Source organism: Tamandua tetradactyla, chromosome 13, assembly GCF_023851605.1.
Source record: "Tamandua tetradactyla isolate mTamTet1 chromosome 13, mTamTet1.pri, whole genome shotgun sequence".
Lineage (NCBI taxonomy): Eukaryota > Metazoa > Chordata > Mammalia > Pilosa > Myrmecophagidae > Tamandua > Tamandua tetradactyla.
This window is the reverse complement of record NC_135339.1, coordinates 63,177,930-63,199,375: the sequence shown is the minus strand read 5'-3', so window position 1 is coordinate 63,199,375 and position 21,446 is coordinate 63,177,930. Positions and strand designations below refer to the sequence as shown.

Genomic DNA, 21,446 nt, shown 5'->3' with positions numbered 1-21,446 from the left:
TAAAACCAAGCAAAAAAACCTACAGGGAAAGCCTGCCTTTAGAACTTCTAGCCTACAGGACCCAATTCCAATACCACCTGCTCCTCAAAGATGTTTTGTAACTGTTTCTTCATTCCCACCTTACAGAAGAGTTCTCACTCTCTCATTTGGCCAGGGATAGGGAGTGGGGATGGGATTTTACTAGTCAAAAGGATACCAACTCCAGCTTTGGTCTTCTGGTGCTTCAACTTCCTATTATTCTCAGGGACAATCTTGCCTCAAAGGTCTTGTCTGTCCTAGTTTCCACATTTTATGCAGGGATCCTCCCTCGAACCTAAGGCTATGTGGGTTTACCAGTGCTTAGGTAGTCCCTAACCGGATAGGAACCTCAGTGACTTACCAAGTAGTTCACTTGTCTTCTCATTGTATTCTTCAGCCATTTCCTTCCCATCTGGGAATAAATAGTGCACCTTCCTTCTCCCTACACACAAAGCAGAGAATGCCTTACCTCAAAGCTTCTTCTTGTTTTGCCTCTTACAGATCAAGGGGACTACTGGGTAAACAGCTATAGCCTTGGGGATACTGTGAAACCTCCACAAGCTTCCTGTGAATTCTTTGCCAACCATCATCCACCATGCACTTTAAGGCAAGTCCCATGACTCACTTCCTTTTGGAAGCTTTCTCTGAACTTGCCTATGCTCTAGTTTCCTCAACCAGCAATAGCCAGTAATTCTTCCCATCTGTTGAAGTCCTCTTCACCCGTCAAAATCAAGTACAAATGTCACTTCCACTGGGAAGTTTCCCTTCACTATCGCCCCCAGCCACACTGGCAGAATTAATCACTTCCTTGTTTGTGCATCCCTGGTGTAGTGCTTTATTCATATCCTTAGTGAAATATTTATCACATGGTATGATCATTTTAAAAGCATCTATCTTCCCAGGAATATCTTATCCTTCTTTTCCCCATTTCTAAAACCAAGTTTATGTGCTAAGTATATTGATCTGGGTTTCCTGACCAGGCATTCCTTCTAGCCACTGCTCTATGTCCTGCATATTGCTAGGCCACTCCTATCACATCCCCACACGATGTTGGTCCCCACATATCTTCCTCACGACACTTACCTTGGTTATAGTTTTATATCAGTTTGCATGGTTCTTTGATTCTTTTGCTTCTAGAGTGATTTATCTAATAGACAGGAGGATTTTTCTCCCCTGCCAATCATTTCCCTAAGGCCAAGCATGGTACCTGCATATGTTAAGAGTAAAACTAATTGTTGGCCTAAAGAATGAACAAATATTGATTCATCTTCCACTGAAAGAATAAAAGATCCCAAAGGGAGTCTATTGGCCCAATTACCTTCACTATGCAGTATAATCATAAGCATGTTGCTTAAGAGTGGCTAGATATTTCCCCTTTTCTTTTTGCACAGATGTAAGTAGATACAGGTACCCTCCATGATAAGGCTAACAACAACAGGGCACTAATACCAGTGGCCAGGCATCAAACACATCCTGAGGCTCCTAATTAGTCACCAGTGCCACCAGCTAAAACTTGCAACCTGCATCTGATCTCTCAGGTCTTTTTCCTATCCAATTCACTCCCCTGGAACACAATTCCCTTGAGTCATTTCTAATTTATATTTCAGGGAAACACTCCCCAAATCTGCAGCAGTTCTCAGCAGGCCCTGTTGGATACACCATCCTAAAATACTTCCGTGTCTCCTAGGAGCTAGAAAGGGTTTACCTGTAGGAATGGGGCACAAGGTGCTGCCTCTGAGTAGCTGAGGGTATCTGGTCTGACCCTCTTCTCTCCGTTCAGTCTTCAGTACAGGCAGGATGCCTAGCTCACCATCTACCAGACACTGTACATGCTTGATCACATTTAATTCTCATAATAATCCCATGTGCCTCATTATCTATAGTTCACAGAGGAGGAAAACTGCTGATTTGAAACTGGTATGTACCCCCAGAAAAGACATGCCCTTAATCCTAATCGAATCTTATGGAGGCAGACCTAATGTTTGGGTTTGATCTTTTGATTAGGTTGTTCCCATGGAGATGTGACTCACCCAACTGTGGGTGGGACCTTCTGATTAGATCATTTCCATTGAGATGTGGCTCTGTCCATTCAAGGTAGGTCTTAATTAGTTCACTAGAGTCCTTAAAATAGCCAACACAGAGAGCTGACAACTAGACACAGACATTTGGAGATATGGGGAAAGCTGACATAGAAACCTACTGGAATCAGAAGCTGAAAGCAATGCAATCCAGGAGCAAAGGACCAGCCACAAAAGAGATGCCAGGCACATGTCTTATCAGCTGACAGAAATCTGGGATGTGTCTCAGCTTACAGAAATCCGGGATGTGATTGACTTAGTTGATGCCTGTGCTGGTTTGAAAGGAAATATGCCCCCTAAGAAAAGCCATGTTTTAATATAAATCTCATTTCTTAAAGGTAGAATAATCCCTATCCAATACTGTATATTTGAAACTGTAATGAGATCATCTTCCTGGTTGATGTGATTTAGTTAAGAATGGTTGTTAAACTGGATTAGGGAATGACATGTCTCCACCTATTTGAGTGGGTCTTGATTAGTTTCTGAAGTCCTATAAAAGAGGAGAATGAGAGAGTCAGAGAGAGCAGAGAATGCTGCAGCACCATGAAGCAGACAGTCCACCAGCCAGTGACCTTTGGAGATGAAGAAGGAAAACGCCTCCCGGGGAGCCTCATGAAACCAGAAGCCAGGAGAGGAAGCTAGCAGATGACGCCCTATTTGCCATGTGCCCTTCCAGCCAAGAGAGAAGCCCTGAACTTTATCGGCCTTCTTGAACAAAGGTATCTTTCCCTGGATGCCTTTGATTGGACATTTCTATAGACTTGTTGTAATTGGGACATCTTCTCGGCCTTAGAACTGTAAACTAGCAACTCATTAAATTCCCCTATTTAAAAAGCCATTCCGTTTCTGGTATATTGCATTCCAGTAGCTAGCAAACTAGAACAATGCCTTTATTTGGACATTTTTATGGCCTTAGAACTGTAAACTTGTAACTTAGTAACTTAATAAATCCCCTTTGTAAAAGGCAATCTATTGTCTCTCTAAGTCAACCCAGTAGGTAAACTTCCTCCCTCCTATGCGAGACATAATTCCCAGGGTATAAATCTCCTTGGCAATGTGGGACATGACTCTCAGGGATGAGGTAGGACCTGGCATCATGGGATTGAGAAAGACTTCTTGACCAAAAGGAAGAAGAGAGAAATTAGACAAAATAAGTTTCAGTGGCTGAGAGATTTCAAACAGAGTCAAGAGGTTATCCTGGAGGTTATTCTTATGCATTATGTAGATAACCTATTTTTAGTTTATGGTGTATTGGAGTGGCCGGAAGAAAGTACCTGAAACTACTGAACTGTGTTCCAGGAGCATTAATTATTGAAGATGACTGTATAACTACATAGCTTTTACAATGTGATCATGTGTTTGTGAAAACCTTGTGTCTCATGCTCCTTTTATCCAGGATATGGGCAGATGACTAAAAAATAAGGATAAATAAATAAATAAATAATGGGGGGAGGGGATAGAGGGTAAACAAAATGGGCAGATTGTAATACTAGTGGTCAATGAGAGGGAGAGGTAAGTGGTATGGGATGTATGAGTTTCTTTTCTCTTTTTATTTCTTTTTCTGGACTGATGCAAATGTTCTAAAAATGATCATGGTGATGAATACACAACTGCGCGATGATATTGTGAGCCACTGATTGTATACTGTGGATGGACTATATGTGAGTGGAGATTTCTCAGTTAAAAAAAAAAAAAGGCAATCCATTCTGGTATGTTGCATTCAGGCAGCATTAGCAAACAGAAACACTGAGGAGTAAAGGTCACTGGCTGGTTTGAAAGGATTTATGTTCCCTAGAAAAGCCATGTTTTAATCTAAATCCCATTTCATAAAAGCAGAATAATCCCTATTCAATACTGTATGTTTGAAACTGTAATCAGATTATCTCCCTGGAGATGTGATTTAATCAAGAGTGGTTGTTAAACCGGATTAGCTGGAGGTGTGTCTCCACCCATTTGGGTGGGTCTTGAGAAGTTTCTGAAGTCCTATAAAAGAGGAAACATTTTGGAGAATGAAGGAGATTCAGAGAGAGCAAAGCAGAACGACACAGCCACAAGAAGCACAGTCCACCAGTCAGTGATCTTTGGAGATGAAGAAGGAAAATGCCTCCGGGTAGCTTCATGAAACAGGAAGTCAGGAGAAGAAGCTAGCAGATGATGCTGTGTTTGCCATGTGCCCTTCCAAATGAGAGCCCTGTGTTCACCATGTGCCTTTCCAGATGAGAGAGAAACCCTGACTGTGTTTGCCATGTGCCTTCTCACTTGAGAGAGAGATACTCTGAACTTCATCGGCCTTCCTGAACCAAGGTATCTTTCCCTGGATGCCTTTCATGGGACATTTCTATAGACTTGCTTTAACTGGGACATTTTCTCGGCCTTAGAATTGTAAACTAGCAACTTACTAAATTCCCCCTTTTTAAAAGCCATTCCATTTCTGGTATATTGCTTTCTGGCAGCTGGCAAATTAGAACAGTCACCAACTTGTCCAAGGTCACAGAGTTAGGAAATGGCAGACTAGGGCTTAAAGCTACTGGAGGTCAAAGTCCATACTGTCAAAACCATAAGATAATTTATGTGGCTTTAAATATTTTTAAGGGTGACCATTGTTTCAAGGGTCTACTGGCCATCTTCCTAGCAAATGACCAGTTTAGGCCTTACCCTGTTTTATTGGGTATTCATCTTTTCCTTATGGATCTGATTGAGCTGTGTATATATTAAACATGTGTCATATGAATTACAGTCTCAGTTTCAACTGCCTTTTATCTTTGTTTAAAGTGGGTTTTCTGAAACAAGTGTTTATTTTATAAAGTCAACTGTTTGTCCCTTTGTAGATAACTGCCCTAGAAGTTGTGCTTAAACATCCTCTCTTACTCAGATTATATAATACTTATCTATATTTTGATAACATATTTATTCTAGCACTATATACATATACATGACATAAAGAGTTAAAATAAAGTTGAACAAATGATCAGACTGCAAGTAGAGATAAGAATGAAGGTGATCTGGATAGGACTTAAGGTAGACCAAAAGACAGGGTAAAGGATGATACTGTCCATATTTTAAAACATCAACTTCTGTGTGAGACTAAAGGGAGAGATGTTTACTTGGTGCAAAACTTATATTTTGGATAATGCATTTCCTAATTTAACTTGTATGGTCAGTTTAGTTGAACACCATAAGTACACAGAATCTTGACTAGGGTGTGAGATTTTGTTAGTTTGTCCAGGTTAGTGTGATGTCCCAATAAATCCCAGGGTTAATTTGGGCAGTGAATAAAAGAAGTATTTGCAAATTCCCCTTGGGGGACTGGAGAGAAAGGAGGAAATAGCCAACTTCCCCATTCTGGAGAATTTCTGATATTCTCATGAGCATTAGGGACAATCAAATCAATAGGCCGAACCCTTGATCTTGGGGTTTGCCCCTATGAAGCTTATTCCTGCAAAGGATAGGCTAAACCTACTTAAAATTAGGCCTAAGAGTCACCCCCAGAGAATCTCTTTTGTTGCTCAAATGTGGCCTCTCTCTCTCTAAGCCAACTCAGAAGGTGAACTCATTACCCTCCCTCCTACAAGGGATATGACTTACAGGGGTGTAAATCTCCCTGGCAACATGGGACAGAACTCCTGGGATAAGCTGGGACCCGGCATCACAGGACCAAGAAAGCCTTCTTGACAAAAGGGGGAAGAGAAAAATGAGACAAAATAAAGTTTCAGTGGCTGAGAGATTTCAAAAAGGGATGATATATTATCCTGGAGGTTATTTTTATACATTATATAGATATCCCATTTTAGTTTATGATGTATTCGAATGACTGGAGGTAAATACCTGAAATTGTTGAGCTGTGTTCCAATAGCCCTGATTCTTAAAGATGACTGAATAAAGATATAACTTTTACAATGTGCTTGTGCAATTATGAAAACCTGTGGCTGATGTTCTTTTTATCCAGGGTATGGACAGATGAGTAAAAACATATGGATAAAAAAATAATTAATAGGGGGGACAAAGGGTAAAATAAATTAGGTAGACTGAAATACTAGTGGTCAATAAGAGGGAGGGGTAAGGGGTATGATATTTATGAGTTTTTTCTTTTTTTCTCTTTATTTCTTTTTCTGGAATGATGCAAATGTTTGAAGAAATGATCATGGTGATAAATATACAACTATGTGTTGATATTGTGAGCCACTGATTGAACACCATGTGTTGAATGTATATGTGTGGAGATTTCTCAATAAAAATGTTTTTCTTAAATAATAAAAAAAATAGTTAAAAGTATATTAGTATGGGGCGGGCCACGGTGGATCAGCAGGCAAGAATGCTTGCCTGTCATGCCAGAAGACCTGGGTTCAATTCCCGGTGCCTGCCCATGTTAAAAAAAAAAAAAAAGTATATTAGTATGGTATTTTGCTATAGAAAAACTTTATAGCCCTTCCCTGTTCAAGATGGCAGATACCTCAGGGTTCCATCCCTAAACAGAAGCTTTGAACAACCAGTGGAACTAGCAGAAATATCTTCCTCAAAGCTTTTCTAAAGGACTGCAATAAAGCCTACTAAAAAGCAGTAGGATCCTGTGGCCCCTGTGTGCTCCCCCTCTATACCCCTCACTGGTATATCACAGAGTGGCCCACACTCCCAGTGAAGACCCCTGGTCCCAGTTTCAGAGGGAGCCCAGCAGCCCTCATGCAATACTGGGTGCTTGTATGTCTGGCCCAATCTGTCTGGTGAGGTCTGAGGGATTCGCCATCCCAGAACTTGCGCTCACCCAGCTCTCCCACAGAATGCTGAGGAGGGCAGTCAAGTTGTGCATTCTGGGGCAGGGGAATGCTGGCTGTAAGATATTCAGCATAGTGCCTGAGATGGTAAGGGAAGTGTTTCCAAGAGAAGAGACATTCAGAACTGTGTTAACAGGCGAATTCCTGTTGGACACATGCCCAATACAAGATCAGGGTGGAAAGGATCAGGGAGGCTCCTGCACTTTGGCCTGGAACTATTCTTTACCATGCCTTTCTTGTTTTCTTTTTTTTTTGCATGGGCAGGCACAGGGGATTGAACCCATGTCTCCAGCATGTCAGGCAAGAACTCTGCCTGGTGAGCCACTGTGGCCCACCTGGCCTAGAACTATTCTTTAAATTCATTGTATGGATAAGCCCAGAAGGCCTAGAACTATTCTTTAAATTCATTGTATGGATAAGCCCAGAAGGAGAGCACTTGTACAAGTCAATCTATTCCTCTGCAAAGACTGGGAGAGGGGTTTTCTTTTTCACCTTCTTCTTCTTTTCTTTTTTGTTAGCTCCTGGCATTCAAGGAAATCTCTGTCTTAACACTTGGTAGATATATGCATAAAGAATAGAGAGGCCTCTGAGTCTAAATCCTAGCAATAGAATACTGAACTATCAAAATGTCCAGGTTTTGATATTCTCACAAGAGTGGGGACTACCAAAGCAATAGGCTGAGCCCTCAATCTTGGGGTTTGTTAATATGAAACTTATCCCTGCAAAAGACAGGCTAAGTCTACTTAAAATTAGGCCTAAGAGTCACCCCTAGAGAACCTCTTTTGTTGCTCAGATGTGGCCTCTCTCTCTCAGCCAACACAACATGCAAACTCACTGCCCTTTCCCTCTCTACGTGGAACATGACTCCCAGGGGTGTGGACCTTCCTGGCAACGTGGGACAGAAATTCTAGAATGAGTTGGGACTCAGCATCAAGCCACTGAGAACCTGCTTGACCAAAAGGGGAAAGAATGAAATGAGACGAAATAAAGTGTCAATGGCTGAAAGATTGCAAACAGATAATCTTCAAGAGGTTATTGTGGAGGTTATTCTTACGCATTAAATAGATAACACCTTTTTAGATAAGGTGTAACAGAGAGGCTGGAGGAAACTGACTGAAAATGTAGATCTGTGTTCCAGTAGAGCTGTATTCCATCTTTCTTGAAGATGATTGTATAATGATAAAGCTTTCGCAATGTGACGACTGTGTGACTGTGAAAACCTTGTGTCCAATGCTCCTTTTATCTACCTTATTGACAGACAAGTAAAACATATGGATTAAAAATAAATAATAGGGGGAACAAATGTTAAAATAAATTTAGTAGATTGAAATGCTAGTGATCAATGAAAGGGAGGGGTAAGGGGTATATGTATGAATTTTTTTCTGTTTATTTCTTTTTCTGAATTGATGCAAATTTTCTAAAAAATGATGATGATGAATATACAACTACGTATATTCATCACTATGTGATGATGTTGTGAGTTACTGATTATATATCAAGACTGGAATGATCATACGGTAAGAATGTTTGTGTTTGTATGTGGTTATGCTTAATAAATAAATAAATATTTAAAAACCAGGGCTAATATACTCAAAAAACTGGAATGATATGGTAAGAATGTTGGTTTGTATGTAGTTAAGTTTAATAAATAAATAAATAATTAATTAATTTTAAAAACCAGGGCTATTATACTCAAAAAAAAAAAGTCCAGGGCAGGCCACGGTGGCTCAGTGGCAAAGTTCTTGCCTACTATGCCGGAAACCTGGGTTCAATTCCCAGTACCTGCCCACGCAAAAAAAAAAAAAAAAGCCCAGGTTTCACTGAAGGTTACTAAACATACAAAGAAACAGGAAGTGATAGTCCAGGCAAAGGGGAAGATTAAAGCATTAGAAACCATCAGTGAGATAGACCAGACCTGGGGCACACCAAAGACTTTTTAAAAATGGTTCTAATATGCTTAAAGAGCTAACGTAAACCATGGATAAAGAACTAAAGAAAATCAGGAAAATGGTAGATGGGCACAAAAAGAATTATCAATAGATGGAGATTATGAAAAAGAACAAAAAGAGGTTAAGACCACAGTAACAGAAATAAAAAATTCCCTAGAGGAGTTCAACAGTATATCCTGAAGAAAGAATCAGAGAATGTGAAGATAAGACAATTGAAACCATTCAGTCTGAGAAGCAGAAAGAAGGAAGAATGAAGAAAAGTGAACAGAGCCTGAGAAACCTGTGGGACACCATCAAGCACACCAATATAAGCACTGTGAGAGTCCCAGAAGAAGTGAGAGAGAAAAGGGCAGAGGAAAATTCAAAGAAATTATGTCTAAAAGCTTCCCAAATTTAACAAAAGACATGAATATACATACCCAGGATACTCAACAAACTCACAACAGGGTAAACCCAAACAGACCCACGCCTATTTTATTATAATCAAGTAGTTGAATGCCAAAGCTAAATAAAAAATTCTGAAAGCCAGGAGAAACAACATGTCACATATAAAAAGAGAGAGAGAAAATATGCCACATACAAAGGAGCCTCAATAAGGTTAAGTGCCAATTTATTATGGGGAACCAAGGAGTCAAGAAGACAGCAGGATGACACATTTGAAGTGCTGAAAACAAAAAATTGCCACTCAAGAATTCTGTATCTGGCAAAACGGTTTTTCAAAAATGAAGTTTTTCTTTTCCTTCACAAGATGGCAGAGTAAGGAATTCTAAAATTCAGTTTATTCTCTTAACAGTCTGGGTTCCAGAGACCAGGAGAATACTGTACACCATCTAGGGATAAGTGGAAGGAAGATACTGATCAACTGCAGTGAAGAGCTGTGAGTAGATTTCCCTACACTATAGAGGCTGATGTCCATCACCTACCGTGTGGCAGTCTGCCTTGGGAGCCACTCCCTGTCTGGGAATAGAAGCTCTCTCTCCCAGGAAAGGGGGGTGGAGGTTGAAGGGGGACAGGACACTTGCAGCTTCTGATTAGCAAATCTGGACTGCTGTTTACCAGCTCTGAGCACGGCTAAATTTATAATCCACCCAGGACAGAAAGAGCTCAGCGGGTTCTGCTTCAATCTTGCTTCTGGCAGGAGAAGCAGGGCAGACTGAGAGATACAGTAATTTCTTAGGGCAGCAGATATCAATTTGCTCTTCTCCAAGATAAGCATAAGACAGGGCTGGGCACCAATGACAGTTCTTGATTAGTGAATCTGGGTTGCCAGATTCCAGCTCTAAGAGCAGCAACAGTTTAAACAGCCCAATACAGGAAGCTGCTGGCAGCCTCAGTTTCAAACCTGCCCCTGGCAGAGGGGGAAGGAGGCTGACTGAAAGACACAGTAACTTCTTAGGGCAGGTGGGGAACAGGGTGCTTTAGGGCAACTCTTCCCCAAGAAAGTGGGGGTGGTAAGGCCTAGAGCAGTATGCTCGGTGCCTAGTGATAAAGACTTCAGATTCCAGGGTCTGGGATCTGAGTAACAGCTTCAAACTGACCTGGCCAAAGGTGGCTGGCAAACTCTGTTTCAACCATGTACCTGGCAGGCTGAGTCAGCTGAAAATTAAAGGCATGGTATGACCTTAGGGTTGTGGGGAACAGTTGGCTGAGGAGCACCAACTGCTGGGCATCATAGGAAAACACAAAATCAGGGAGACACATAGAGAAGACTGGCATCCTTCCAGGTCTCTGCCCCCAGGCACTTTGGAACAGATCTATGCCCCTTTTGTGAGACCTAGGCTTGTTCTGACTGGGAAAAATTGATTTGGGTAAGTTCACTCCAGGGGTCCCTCCCCCCAAAATTAGCTCTCCAGGGGAAAGTAGCTAGAGACAGCAAAAGTGTGTTAAAGACAGAGAGCAAATAAAAATAAGACAGAATAAATCAACATTCCAGAGGAGGAAAAGGGAAAAGGAAGCTTTACCCTGGGGGTGAAACATTGCACAAACAATACACTCTCAAAAATCATACCATATATTCAGGGCAAGAATTAGATGAATAAGAGCTGAAAAAATGCCAATCAGTTAAACACAAGCTATTCTAAAGTGCCAGAATAAGTTGAACCAAGTGTCAAAGAAGAACTATAGAACAAAGTCAACAACAAGAAAACCTCAGGCAATTGAGAAACTGATCTTCAGAATAAACTCATCAAGAAAATAAGATACCTAGACACCAGCAAAAAATTACCAGCCATACTAAGAAACTGGAAGATACAGCCCAAAGGAACAAACTACAACTTCAGATGAGATACAGGAGTTGAAACAATTAATGATGCTCAAAAAACAATCTCCTGAAATCAGTTCAAGGATATGAAAGAAAATGGGACAAAAGAGATTAAGGATATAAAGTCATTGAATGAGCATAAAGAATAATTGGAAAGCATGCAAAAAAAAGGGGGGGGGCGGAACAACAAACAATCAGAACTTATGGGAATGAAAGACACGAAAGAAGAGATAAAATACAATGGAGACATACAATAGCAAATTTGAAGAGGCAGAAAAAAGGATCAGTGAACTAGAGGATAGGATATCCAAAACCTTACAGACAAAAGAACAGGTAGGGAACATTTAAGAAGGGTCTCTGGGAACTGAATGACAGCACAAAGCACACAAATATATGCATCACGGGTGTCCCAAAAGGAGAACAGAGGGGAAAGGGGGCAGAAAAAATATTTGAGGAAATAATGGTCTAAAATTTCCAAACTCTTATGAAAGACATCAATATCAGATCCAAGAAGCATAACATATGACAAATAGAATAAATTCAAATAGACCCACTCCAAGACACTTAAGACACTTAACCAGAATGTAAAATGCCAAAGATAAAGAAAGAATTCTGAAAGCAGCAAGAGGAAGGTGATTCATCACATACAAAGGAAGCACTAAGACTAACTGCTGATTTCTCATCAGAAACCATGAGTAAGAAGGCAGTGGTATGATATATTTAAAGTACTGAAAGAGAAAAACTGCCAGCCAAGAATTGCCTATCCAGAAAAACTGTTCTTTAAAAATGATGGAGAGTCTAAAATATTCACAGATAAACAGAAACTGAGAGTTTTTTTTAACAAGAAATACTACAAGATACTAAATGAAAGAAAAAGGAGAGAGAGGTTTGGAGGACAGTGTAGAAATGAAGAACATCAGTAAGTGTAACTAAAAGGGTAAAAAAAAAAGAGATAAAAATAAAATGACATATAAAAGCCAAAGGATAAAATGGTTGAAGAAAATACTGCCTTTACAGTAATAACAAAGAATGTTAATGGATTAAACTCCCCAATCAAAAGATACAGACTGGTGAAATAGATTAAAAAAATATGATCCATCTGTATGCTGTCTACAAGAGACTCACTTTAGATCCAAGGACAAAGACAGGTTGAAAGCAAAACATTGGAAAAAGATATTCCATGCAAACAGAACCAGAAAATAGTGGGGGGTAGCTATACTATACTGGAAAAAATAGACTTTAAATACAAAACTATAAAGAGAGACAAAGAAAGATACTATATAGTAAAAGGGGCAATTTATTAAGAAGAAACAGTAATCATAATATTTATGTACCCGAACAGGATGCCCCAAAATACATCTGGCAAAACTTAAGGGAGAGGGTGCATGGGTTCAGTGGTAGAATGCTCACCTTCCATGTGGAGAACCGGGTTTGATTCCTGGACCATGCACCCCCCCCCCAAAAAAAAATTACCCTGAACAATGAAATAGAAATTTCTGCAATAGTAGATGGAGACTTCAATATACCACCTATTTAGAGAGAACATCTAGATAGAGAGGATCAATAAAGAAACAGAGAACTTGAATAATATAATAAATAAACTAGGCCTAACAGACATTCATGGAATCTTGCACCCCAAAACAGCTGGATATACAGTCTTCTCAAGGGCTCATAGATCATTCTCTAGGATAAACCATAGTTGGGTCACAAAACAGGTCTCAATAAACTAAAAATACTGAAATTATACAAAGCACTTTCTCTAGTCATAATGGAATGAAGGTGGATGACTGGAAAATTCATAAATTTATGGAGGTTAAACAATACACTTTTAATCAGTGGGCCAAAGAAAAATTACAAGAGAAATCAGTAAATATCTTGAGACAAATGAAAATGAGAACAACCATATTAAAACTTATGGGATGTAACAAAGGTGGTGCCAAGAAGGAAATATATAACCTAAATGCTTACATTAAAACAAAACAGAAGAAAAAGCTAAAATCAAAGACCAAACTACACACCTGGAGGAACTAGAAAAAGAACAGTAAACTAACCCCAAAGCAAACAGGTGGAAATAAAAATTAGAGCAAAAATAAATGAAATTGAGGATTAAAAAAAAAAAGAGGTAATCAACAAAATCAGAAATTGGTTCTTTGAGAAAATGAATAAAATTGAAAAACTATTAACTAGACTGACAAAGACAAAAAAGGAAAAGAGGCAGATGAATAAAATTAGAAATGGGGGAGCATTACTATGATCCCACAGAAACAAAAATATCATAAGAGGATATGTGCCAACAAATTAGATGAAATGGACAACTTCCTGGAACTACATGAACAACCTACGCTGACTCTAGAAGAAATAGAAGACCTCAATAAACCAATCAAAAGTAAAGAGATTGAAACAGTCAACAACAACCTCCCCAAAAAGAAAAGCCCAGGAGTAGATGACTTCATAGATGAATTCTACCAATCATTCTAAGAATTATGACCAATCATGCTCAAACACCACCAAAAAATCAAAGAGGAGAGAATGCTAACTCACTCTATGAATCCAACATTACATAATGCCAAAGCCAGACAAAGACACAAGAAAAGAAAATTACAGACCAATCTCTTCAATGAATATAGCTGCAAAATCCTCAAGAAAATACTTGCAAATAAAATCCAACCGCATATTAAAATAATTATACAGAATAACCATGTGGGTTTTATCCCAGGTATGCAAGTGTGATTCAACACAAGAAAATCAATTAATGTAATACACCATTAACAAATAGAAGGGGAAAACCACATGATCACGTCAATTAACATGGAAAAGGAATTTGACAAAATCCAGCATCCTTTCTTGAAAACAACACTTCAAAAGACAAAAATAGAAGGAAACTTGCTCAACATGATAAAGAGCATATATGAAAACTTAAAGCTAACATCATACTTAATGGTAAAAGAATGGAAGCGATCCTTCTAAGATCTGGAACAAGACAAGGATACCCACTGTCACCACTGTTATGTATCAGTGTGCTAGAACTTCCAGCTAGAACAATTAGGCAAGAAAAAGAAATAAAAGGCATACAAAATTGAAAAAGGAGGTGTACAACTTGGGTGGTGGTCACCTTGACCCTAGGGGGCAACGGAACCTCTTTAAGCCAGTCACTGTGGCCTGGAGAGACACTGCAGGGCATCCAGCAGCTGCCGCAGTTGGAGGAGCACACTGCCGCTGAGTGTCTAAGGCTCCAAAGCAAAAGAACCAGAGGCTGAAGCAAGCCAAAGCAGCAACTCAGGCTGAAATTTAACAGTACTGCCTGCAGAGGGAGAAAGAGTTCAAGGCCAAGGAGGCTGCAGCTCTGGGATCCCAAGGCAGTTGTAGCACTGAGGTAGAGAAGGAGACCCAGGAGAAGATGAACATCCTCCAGACCTACCTCCAGCAGAACAGGGAGAAAGTCCTGGATAACCTCTTGGCCTTTGTCTGCGACATCAGGCCAGAAATCCATGAAAATGATGGCATAAATGGATAGCGGAGAAGAGTTCCTGTTCCATGGACTGGCATTTTAAATGCCCTCACATGGAATATGAAGCTTTGGCAAAGCTAGAGTTATATTCTTGTGGAAAGTTATTAAATTATTTCTGTATGATATATGATAGTTCCTTTCATTTTTTGGAGAGTAGCAAGCCTAGCTTCTTTGTACAGACTTAGAGCTCAACCAAAGATTCCATCTTTTTACCTCATATTTCTTATAAAGTTAATGGGTAGATGTTGTCTGTTTTTCCTATGTCATTTAGCTCAAGCTACATATATGGCAATACTGACTTTTTCTTTCTTAGATCCAGTACCAAAAAACACTTTTTTTTAAGAAAGAAGGAGTTAAATACTTTATTTCCCTAAGGCTTTCTTAAAAGTCAGGGGCTTTACCTAGAAGAAAGTAGAAAATAGTCATTTGTAAACTGTGTGAAGCAGCAGCCAGCCTTAAAGTAGTCCTTTTTGGCTAAGAGTTAGAACAAAGAATACTAGAATAATTGTTTAGGCTGCTTTTAGTTTCTCTTAATAAAAATTGCTGGATAAAATTCAAGAACGTGTTACACGGCTTCTCATTGCTTAATATATTGATCATCATTTAAAAGTAGAGCTTCTTTGTTATGCAAAAAAATTGAAAAGGAAGAAGTAAAACTTTCACTGTTTGCAGATGGCATGATCCTATATTTAGAAAGTCCCAAAAAACTACAACAAAGCTATTAGAACTTACAAATAAGTTCAGCAAAGTGGGATATAAGATCAATACATGAAAATCAGTAGTACCTTTATACACTAGTAAAGAGTAATCTGAGGAAGAAATCAAGATAAAAATTTACAATAGTAACTAAAAGAAACACATATCTAGGAAAGTACTTAACCAAGGATGTAAAGGACCTATATATAAAAGACTACAAAACATTGCTAAAAGAAATCAAGGAAGACCTAAACAGATGCAAGAACACACCAAGTTCATAGATTGGATGACTAAATATAGTTATGATGTCAATTCTACCCAAATTGACTTACTGATTCAATGCAACTACTAATCAAACCTCTAACAGCTTACTTTGCAGAATTGGAAAAAAATCAACCATCATCCCAGGAATGAGCCTGGCCCTGGCACCATGGGATCGACAATGCCTTCCTGACCAAAAAGGGGGAAAGAATTATTACAAATAAGGTTATCAGTGGCTGAGAGAGTCAAGAGGCTACTCAAGACTACTTTTACACAAGCCAGATATTGCTATTTATCACGGTTTGCCAAACTCTAATCAAAACCATTCCTGCCAACCCTAAAGAACATCTAGGGTTTTATCTGAGATTCAACAAAGGTTGTATGCACAAAGATTACTTTCCAGAAACCTCCAGATGGGTTCCTAGGCCAGATAAGTCCTGAAATCCAAAAGGGCCAGCCTCTCCAGAACAAGAACTAGTTCCAACCCTCTATTCTATATTATCAACAGCCCTTCCAACATGAAAAAGCTAGAATGGGCATAGGTCAGATACCCATAAAGATTGGGAGAAAGATTAAAGGATAAGATAGAATTATAACAGGATTTAACAAATGAGTATGACTGCTCAATCATTACATTGATATCTCTTTTAGTCTCCAGTGTCTTGGAGCAGTGAGAAGGAAAAACTTAAAATTATGAAACTGTAATCCATACCAAATTCTGAAGTCTGTTCTATAACTAATTGTTGCAGTGTGCTTTGAAATTTATTGCTTGCTTGTAGATATGTTCTTTTTCACAACAACAAAAAAAAATTTTAAAAACACCTTCAAATTTATTTGAAAGGGCAAGGGACCCCGAACAGCCCAAAATGTCTTGAGAAAGAAAAATGATGTTGGAAGATTCATGCTTCCTGACCTTACAGCGTGTTACAAAGCTACAGTGGTCAAAACAGAATGGTCTTTGTATAAGGAAAGATATACTGACCAACGGAAATGAGTTGAGAGTTCTGAAACAGTCCCTCACATGTATAGCCAACTGATTTTTGGACAAGGTTGCAAAGACCACTCAACCAGGTTACAACAGTCTCTTCAAGAAATGGTACTGGGAGAACTGGTTATTTATATCCAAAAGAATGAAACTGGACCCCAATCTCACACCTTATACAAAGATTAACTCAAAAAAGGATCAAAGACATAAACATTAATAATAGGACCATAAAATTACTAGAAGAAAATATAGGGAAAAGTCTCTAAGATCTTATAGTAGGAGGTAGTTTCTTAGACTTTATATGCAAAGCACAAGCAATGAAAGAAGAAACAGATAAATTGGATCTCCTCAAAACTGAATTCTTTTGTGCTTCAAAGGACTTTGTCAAGAAAGTGAAAAGGCAGTCCACTCAGTGGGAGAAATTATTTGGAAACCACATATCCGATACAGGTTAGTTAATATCTAGAATATATAAGAAATCCTACAACACAACAATAAAAAGATAAACAACTCAATTTAAAAAATGGGCGAAAGACACGAATAGACTTTTCCAAAGAGGAAATACAAATGTTTTTTTTTTAAAAAAACACACGAAAAGATGCTCAACATCACTAGCTATTAGGGAAATGCAAATAAAAACCATAAGATATCATTTCACACCTACTAGTATGGTGATTATAAAAAAAACTAAAAGTACAAGTGCTAGAGAGGAGGTGGAGAAATAGGAACACTTATTCACAGCTGGTGGGAATACAGAACGATCCAGGCCCTTTGGAAGGGAGTTTAGCAGTTCCTTAGGAAGCTAAGTATAGAACTCTCACATGATCCAGCAATCCTGTTACAAGGTATATATGCAGAATAGCTAAAAGCAGGGATGTGAATACACATTTGCATACCAATGTTTATAGCAGCCTTACACACACATTGCCAAAACATGGAAACAACCAAAGTGTCTATCAACTGATGAGTGGATGAACAAACTGGCATATATATACAATGGAATATTATGCAGCTACAAGAAGGAATGAAGTCTTGATGTATGCAACACCATGATGAACCTTGAGGAAGTGATGTTGAGTGAAACAAGCCATACACAAAAGGAAAAATATTGTATAGTCTTGCTAATATGAACTAATTTTAATGAGCAAACTCTGGGAGTTAAAATCTACAATATAGGTTACCAGGAGATAGAAAGAGGGTAAAGAATGGGCAGATGATGCTTATGGTATATAGAATGTTTAGTCAGGTTGACTGTAAATATTAGGAAATGGATAGAGTTGATGGTAACACAATATTGTAAGTGTAATTAACAGAGCAAGTATAAGTATAGCTGAAAGGGGACATTTTAGAGTCATGTATGTCACTAGAAGGAAAGCTAGAGGATACACCATGGCAAAATCTGTTGTGGACGATGACTGTGGTTGTACAAAATAAAGACACTATACCAAAGTTAAGCATCAATAATAGGGAGTGGGGTGTGAGGGAGTATGGGATTTTTTTTTTTCTTTTTCGGAGCAAGGAGAATGCTCTCAAACTGATAGTGATGGTGAATGCAAAACTCTGTTATACTGAGAGCCATTGAATGTACATTTTGAATGGATTGTGTGGTGTGCAAATAAAACTTAAAAAAAATTGAGGGAGCTTGATCTTGGGGCTCGCCCCTATGAAATTTATTCCTGCAAAGGAGAAGTTAAGCCTACTTATAATTATGTCTAAGAGTCACTCCCAGAGAACCTCTTTTGTTGCTCAGTTGTGGACTCTCTTTCAAAGGCAACTTGGCAGGTGAACTCACTGCCCTCCCCTCTGCATAGGACATGACTCCCAGGGGTGTAAATCTCCCTGGCGTGGTGACTCTCAAGGATAAGCCGGGACCCGGTATCATGGGATTGAGAACCAAAAGGGGGATGAGAAATGAGACAAAATAAAGTTTCAGTGGTAGAGAGATTTCAGAGTTGAGAGGTTATCCTGGAGGTTATTCTTATGCAATATAAAGCTATCCCTTTTTAGTTTACGGTGTACTGGAGTGCTAGTCGAAGTACCTGAAACTGTTGAACTGTACACCAGTAGCTTTGATTCTTGAAGACGAATGTTTAAACAGCTTTCACAATGCGACTGTGTGATTATGAAAAACTTGTAGCTGATGCTCTCTTTATCCAGGGTATAGGCAGATGACTAAAATAATAAGGTCAAAAAATATAAATAAGGGGTAAAAAAAATTGGGTAGTGGTCAATGAGAGGGATGGGTAAGGGGTATGGTATATATGGGTTTTGCTTACGTCTTTTTATTTCTTTTTCTGAAATGATGCAAATGTTCTAAAAATGATCATGGTGATGAGTACACAACTATATGATGATATTGTGAGCCACTGATTGTATACTTTGGATGGACTGTATGGTATGTGACGCTATCGCAATAAAGATATATTTTTTTAAAGTGAGGGAGAGAGAAACAAAAGCTGAGGTAGTATGTCACCACTAGACTTATCCTACAAGAGATGCTAAAGAGAATTCTGCAGGTTGAAAGGAAAAGACAGTAGACAATGGATCACAGCTGCCTGAAGAAATAAAGCTCTCCGGTGAGGATAATCACACGGGTAAATATAAATGCCAGCCCTATTGTGGTTTTTGTTTGAAATTCCTGTTTTTACTTCCCACAGGATATAGAAAGCAAATGCATAAAATATAACAAAAATCAGTGGCTTTGAATTCACAATGTATAAACACATAATTTGTGATAAGAACTACATAAAGATGGGGGAATGGAGGGATATAGGAACATAGCTTGTGTATACTATTGAAGTTAGCATCAAAGAAAAGGAGATTGTTATAGACATAAGATGTTAAATTCAAGCCCCATGGTAACTATAAAGAAAATATCCGAGAATATGCAAGCTCATAGAGACAGAAAGCAGAGTATAGGCTGCCAGGGGCAGGGGTGACAGGGGGAACGGGGAGTTAATGCATAATAGGTGTAGGGTTTCTGTGTGGGGAGATGAGAAAGTTTTAGTAATGGAAGGTGGTAAGGGTACCACAATATTGTGAATGTGATTAATCCCATCGAATGGTATTATTGGCAGCTGCTGAAATGGAAAAGTATTTGTGGTATATATGTTCCCACAACTGAAAAAAAAGAAAGAACAACAAAAGAGACAATGACAATTAAGTACAATACATGATTCTAGACAGGATCTAATAATGTTGGAGAAAAGGCTCAAAAGAACACTCTTGGGACATACAAAAAAATTAGAATATAAACAGTAAGCTTTACAGCAATGTATTTCTTGGACTCGATAACTATTTAAAGCAGATATATAAATTAGTATCTTTGTTCTTAGGAAATGTTCGTGGACGTGTTACGTGTTCAAGAAGCATGATTGGTATAGTATACATTCAAATGTTCAGAAAATGGATAGAAAGAATGAATGATATGTAAAATGTGACAAAATGTTAACACTGGTAGATCTAGGTATGGGTGGGAGGACATGTTCTCTGTAGGGAGTTTGTATTATTTTTCTAATTGTTCTAAAATATCTAAAAATATTTCCAAATAAGAAGTCTAAGAAAAAAAAATTTATGTGAATGTGGATATATGGAAAAAATATAGAAGTTTATGTGTGAAATGTAAATTAAGATTATCTCTGGGTGGCAGGATTATGGGTGCTTTTTAAACTATTTATTTTCATATTTCCACAATATATATTGTTTTTTAATAACAGAAAAATTAAACATGTACTGAGTTCTCATTATCAAAACTAATATCCCTCGCCCCTCCCCACCCCCCTCCAAATATACCAGAAAGGCAAATCTGTAAGGGAAGTTTTGAAAACGCATATTCATATATTCAATATTGCATACTTTTTTGAGTTTGGAAAAAAATAACAACATTGCTTTGTGATGCTACTAATAAAAGAAACACATTTTATCTTCTTGGCTGGGGAAACATTTGTTTAAATATTCTCCTGTGAGATAATGTCCAAGAACTTTAGCTTGACATCGAAGTTCTAGAACAATATGCCCGTTTCTCTGAAATCTCTCTTCCACTATTCTCTCCTTATTGCTCCTTGAGAAAAGGGAGTTTTCTTCTCCCTTGTATCCTAGCACCTAGCATATTATCTAACGTGGCTCCCTACGCTAGGGTGGGATCATCTTCAGGACAGGCCGCTCTGGAGCGGGTGGGAGTGAAGTATTTACCAGGGCAACCAAGAAGAGAGGATGAAAGGAGTGGAGGGTAGGGGTAGGGAGAATAGGTGAATGCTTTAGCCTCACTATTGGTTCCCTTATTCCTCCAGTAATCAGCTATGTACTTTCACACCTCCATGCCATTATACATGATCCATTCTTCCTAGAACATCAGTCCCCTCTTCTTTACTTAGCAAACACCTACTAATCCTTTAGTACCCATCAAGGTCACATCTTTCTCCAAAGAGACTCATTCACTTCATGCTCTCAGGCACCTTCTACAAGTCTCAACCTCTATTTAACACAGAATTATTTAATTACATGTCCTTTTCCTTGATGATGCTGTGAATTTCTGGAACCACATGTATTTTCCTATTTGCTTTAATACAGAGCTCTGCATATTGCAAAGCCTCCCCAAATGTTTCATAAGTGAATGAACAAAGAGCAGCTGATTTTAATTTCCACAAACTCTAGGTTCTCCTGATTGGTGTCTGCCTGTGGATGTGAGTTCCCAGCTATTATTTTGAAAGTTACAGAAATTCAGATCTATGCATTCTGGCTGCCAAATAATCTATGGGACCAGAAAGAACCCTGAAGCACGGGGGATCCTGTGCCAACCAATGTTAGGGTGGGAGAAAGTCAGAGCTCCACATCCCTGCGCACAGCCCCTAGCCTTTGCTCTGTCTCTCCTAATCACCTAGGGAGCATGTAGTTACTTATTAACACATTACAGCTGAAAAGGA

General features: G+C 38.8%; 1 protein-coding gene across 3 annotated transcripts in view; it reads right to left on the bottom strand.

The window, feature by feature from the left end:
* DPCD (deleted in primary ciliary dyskinesia homolog (mouse)) overlaps nucleotides 1-21,446 on the bottom strand; it is a 35,401-nt gene that overhangs the window by 13,208 nt on the left and 747 nt on the right. For 2 of the 3 annotated variants that reach the window (XM_077125802.1, XM_077125804.1), the window contains exon 2: nucleotides 380-460. The exons of the other annotated variant lie outside the window; for it this stretch is intronic. In XM_077125802.1, the coding sequence (XP_076981917.1) occupies nucleotides 380-460 (81 nt within the window). The remainder of the gene's footprint in view (nucleotides 1-379; nucleotides 461-21,446) is intronic. 3 annotated transcript variants of the gene reach the window in all.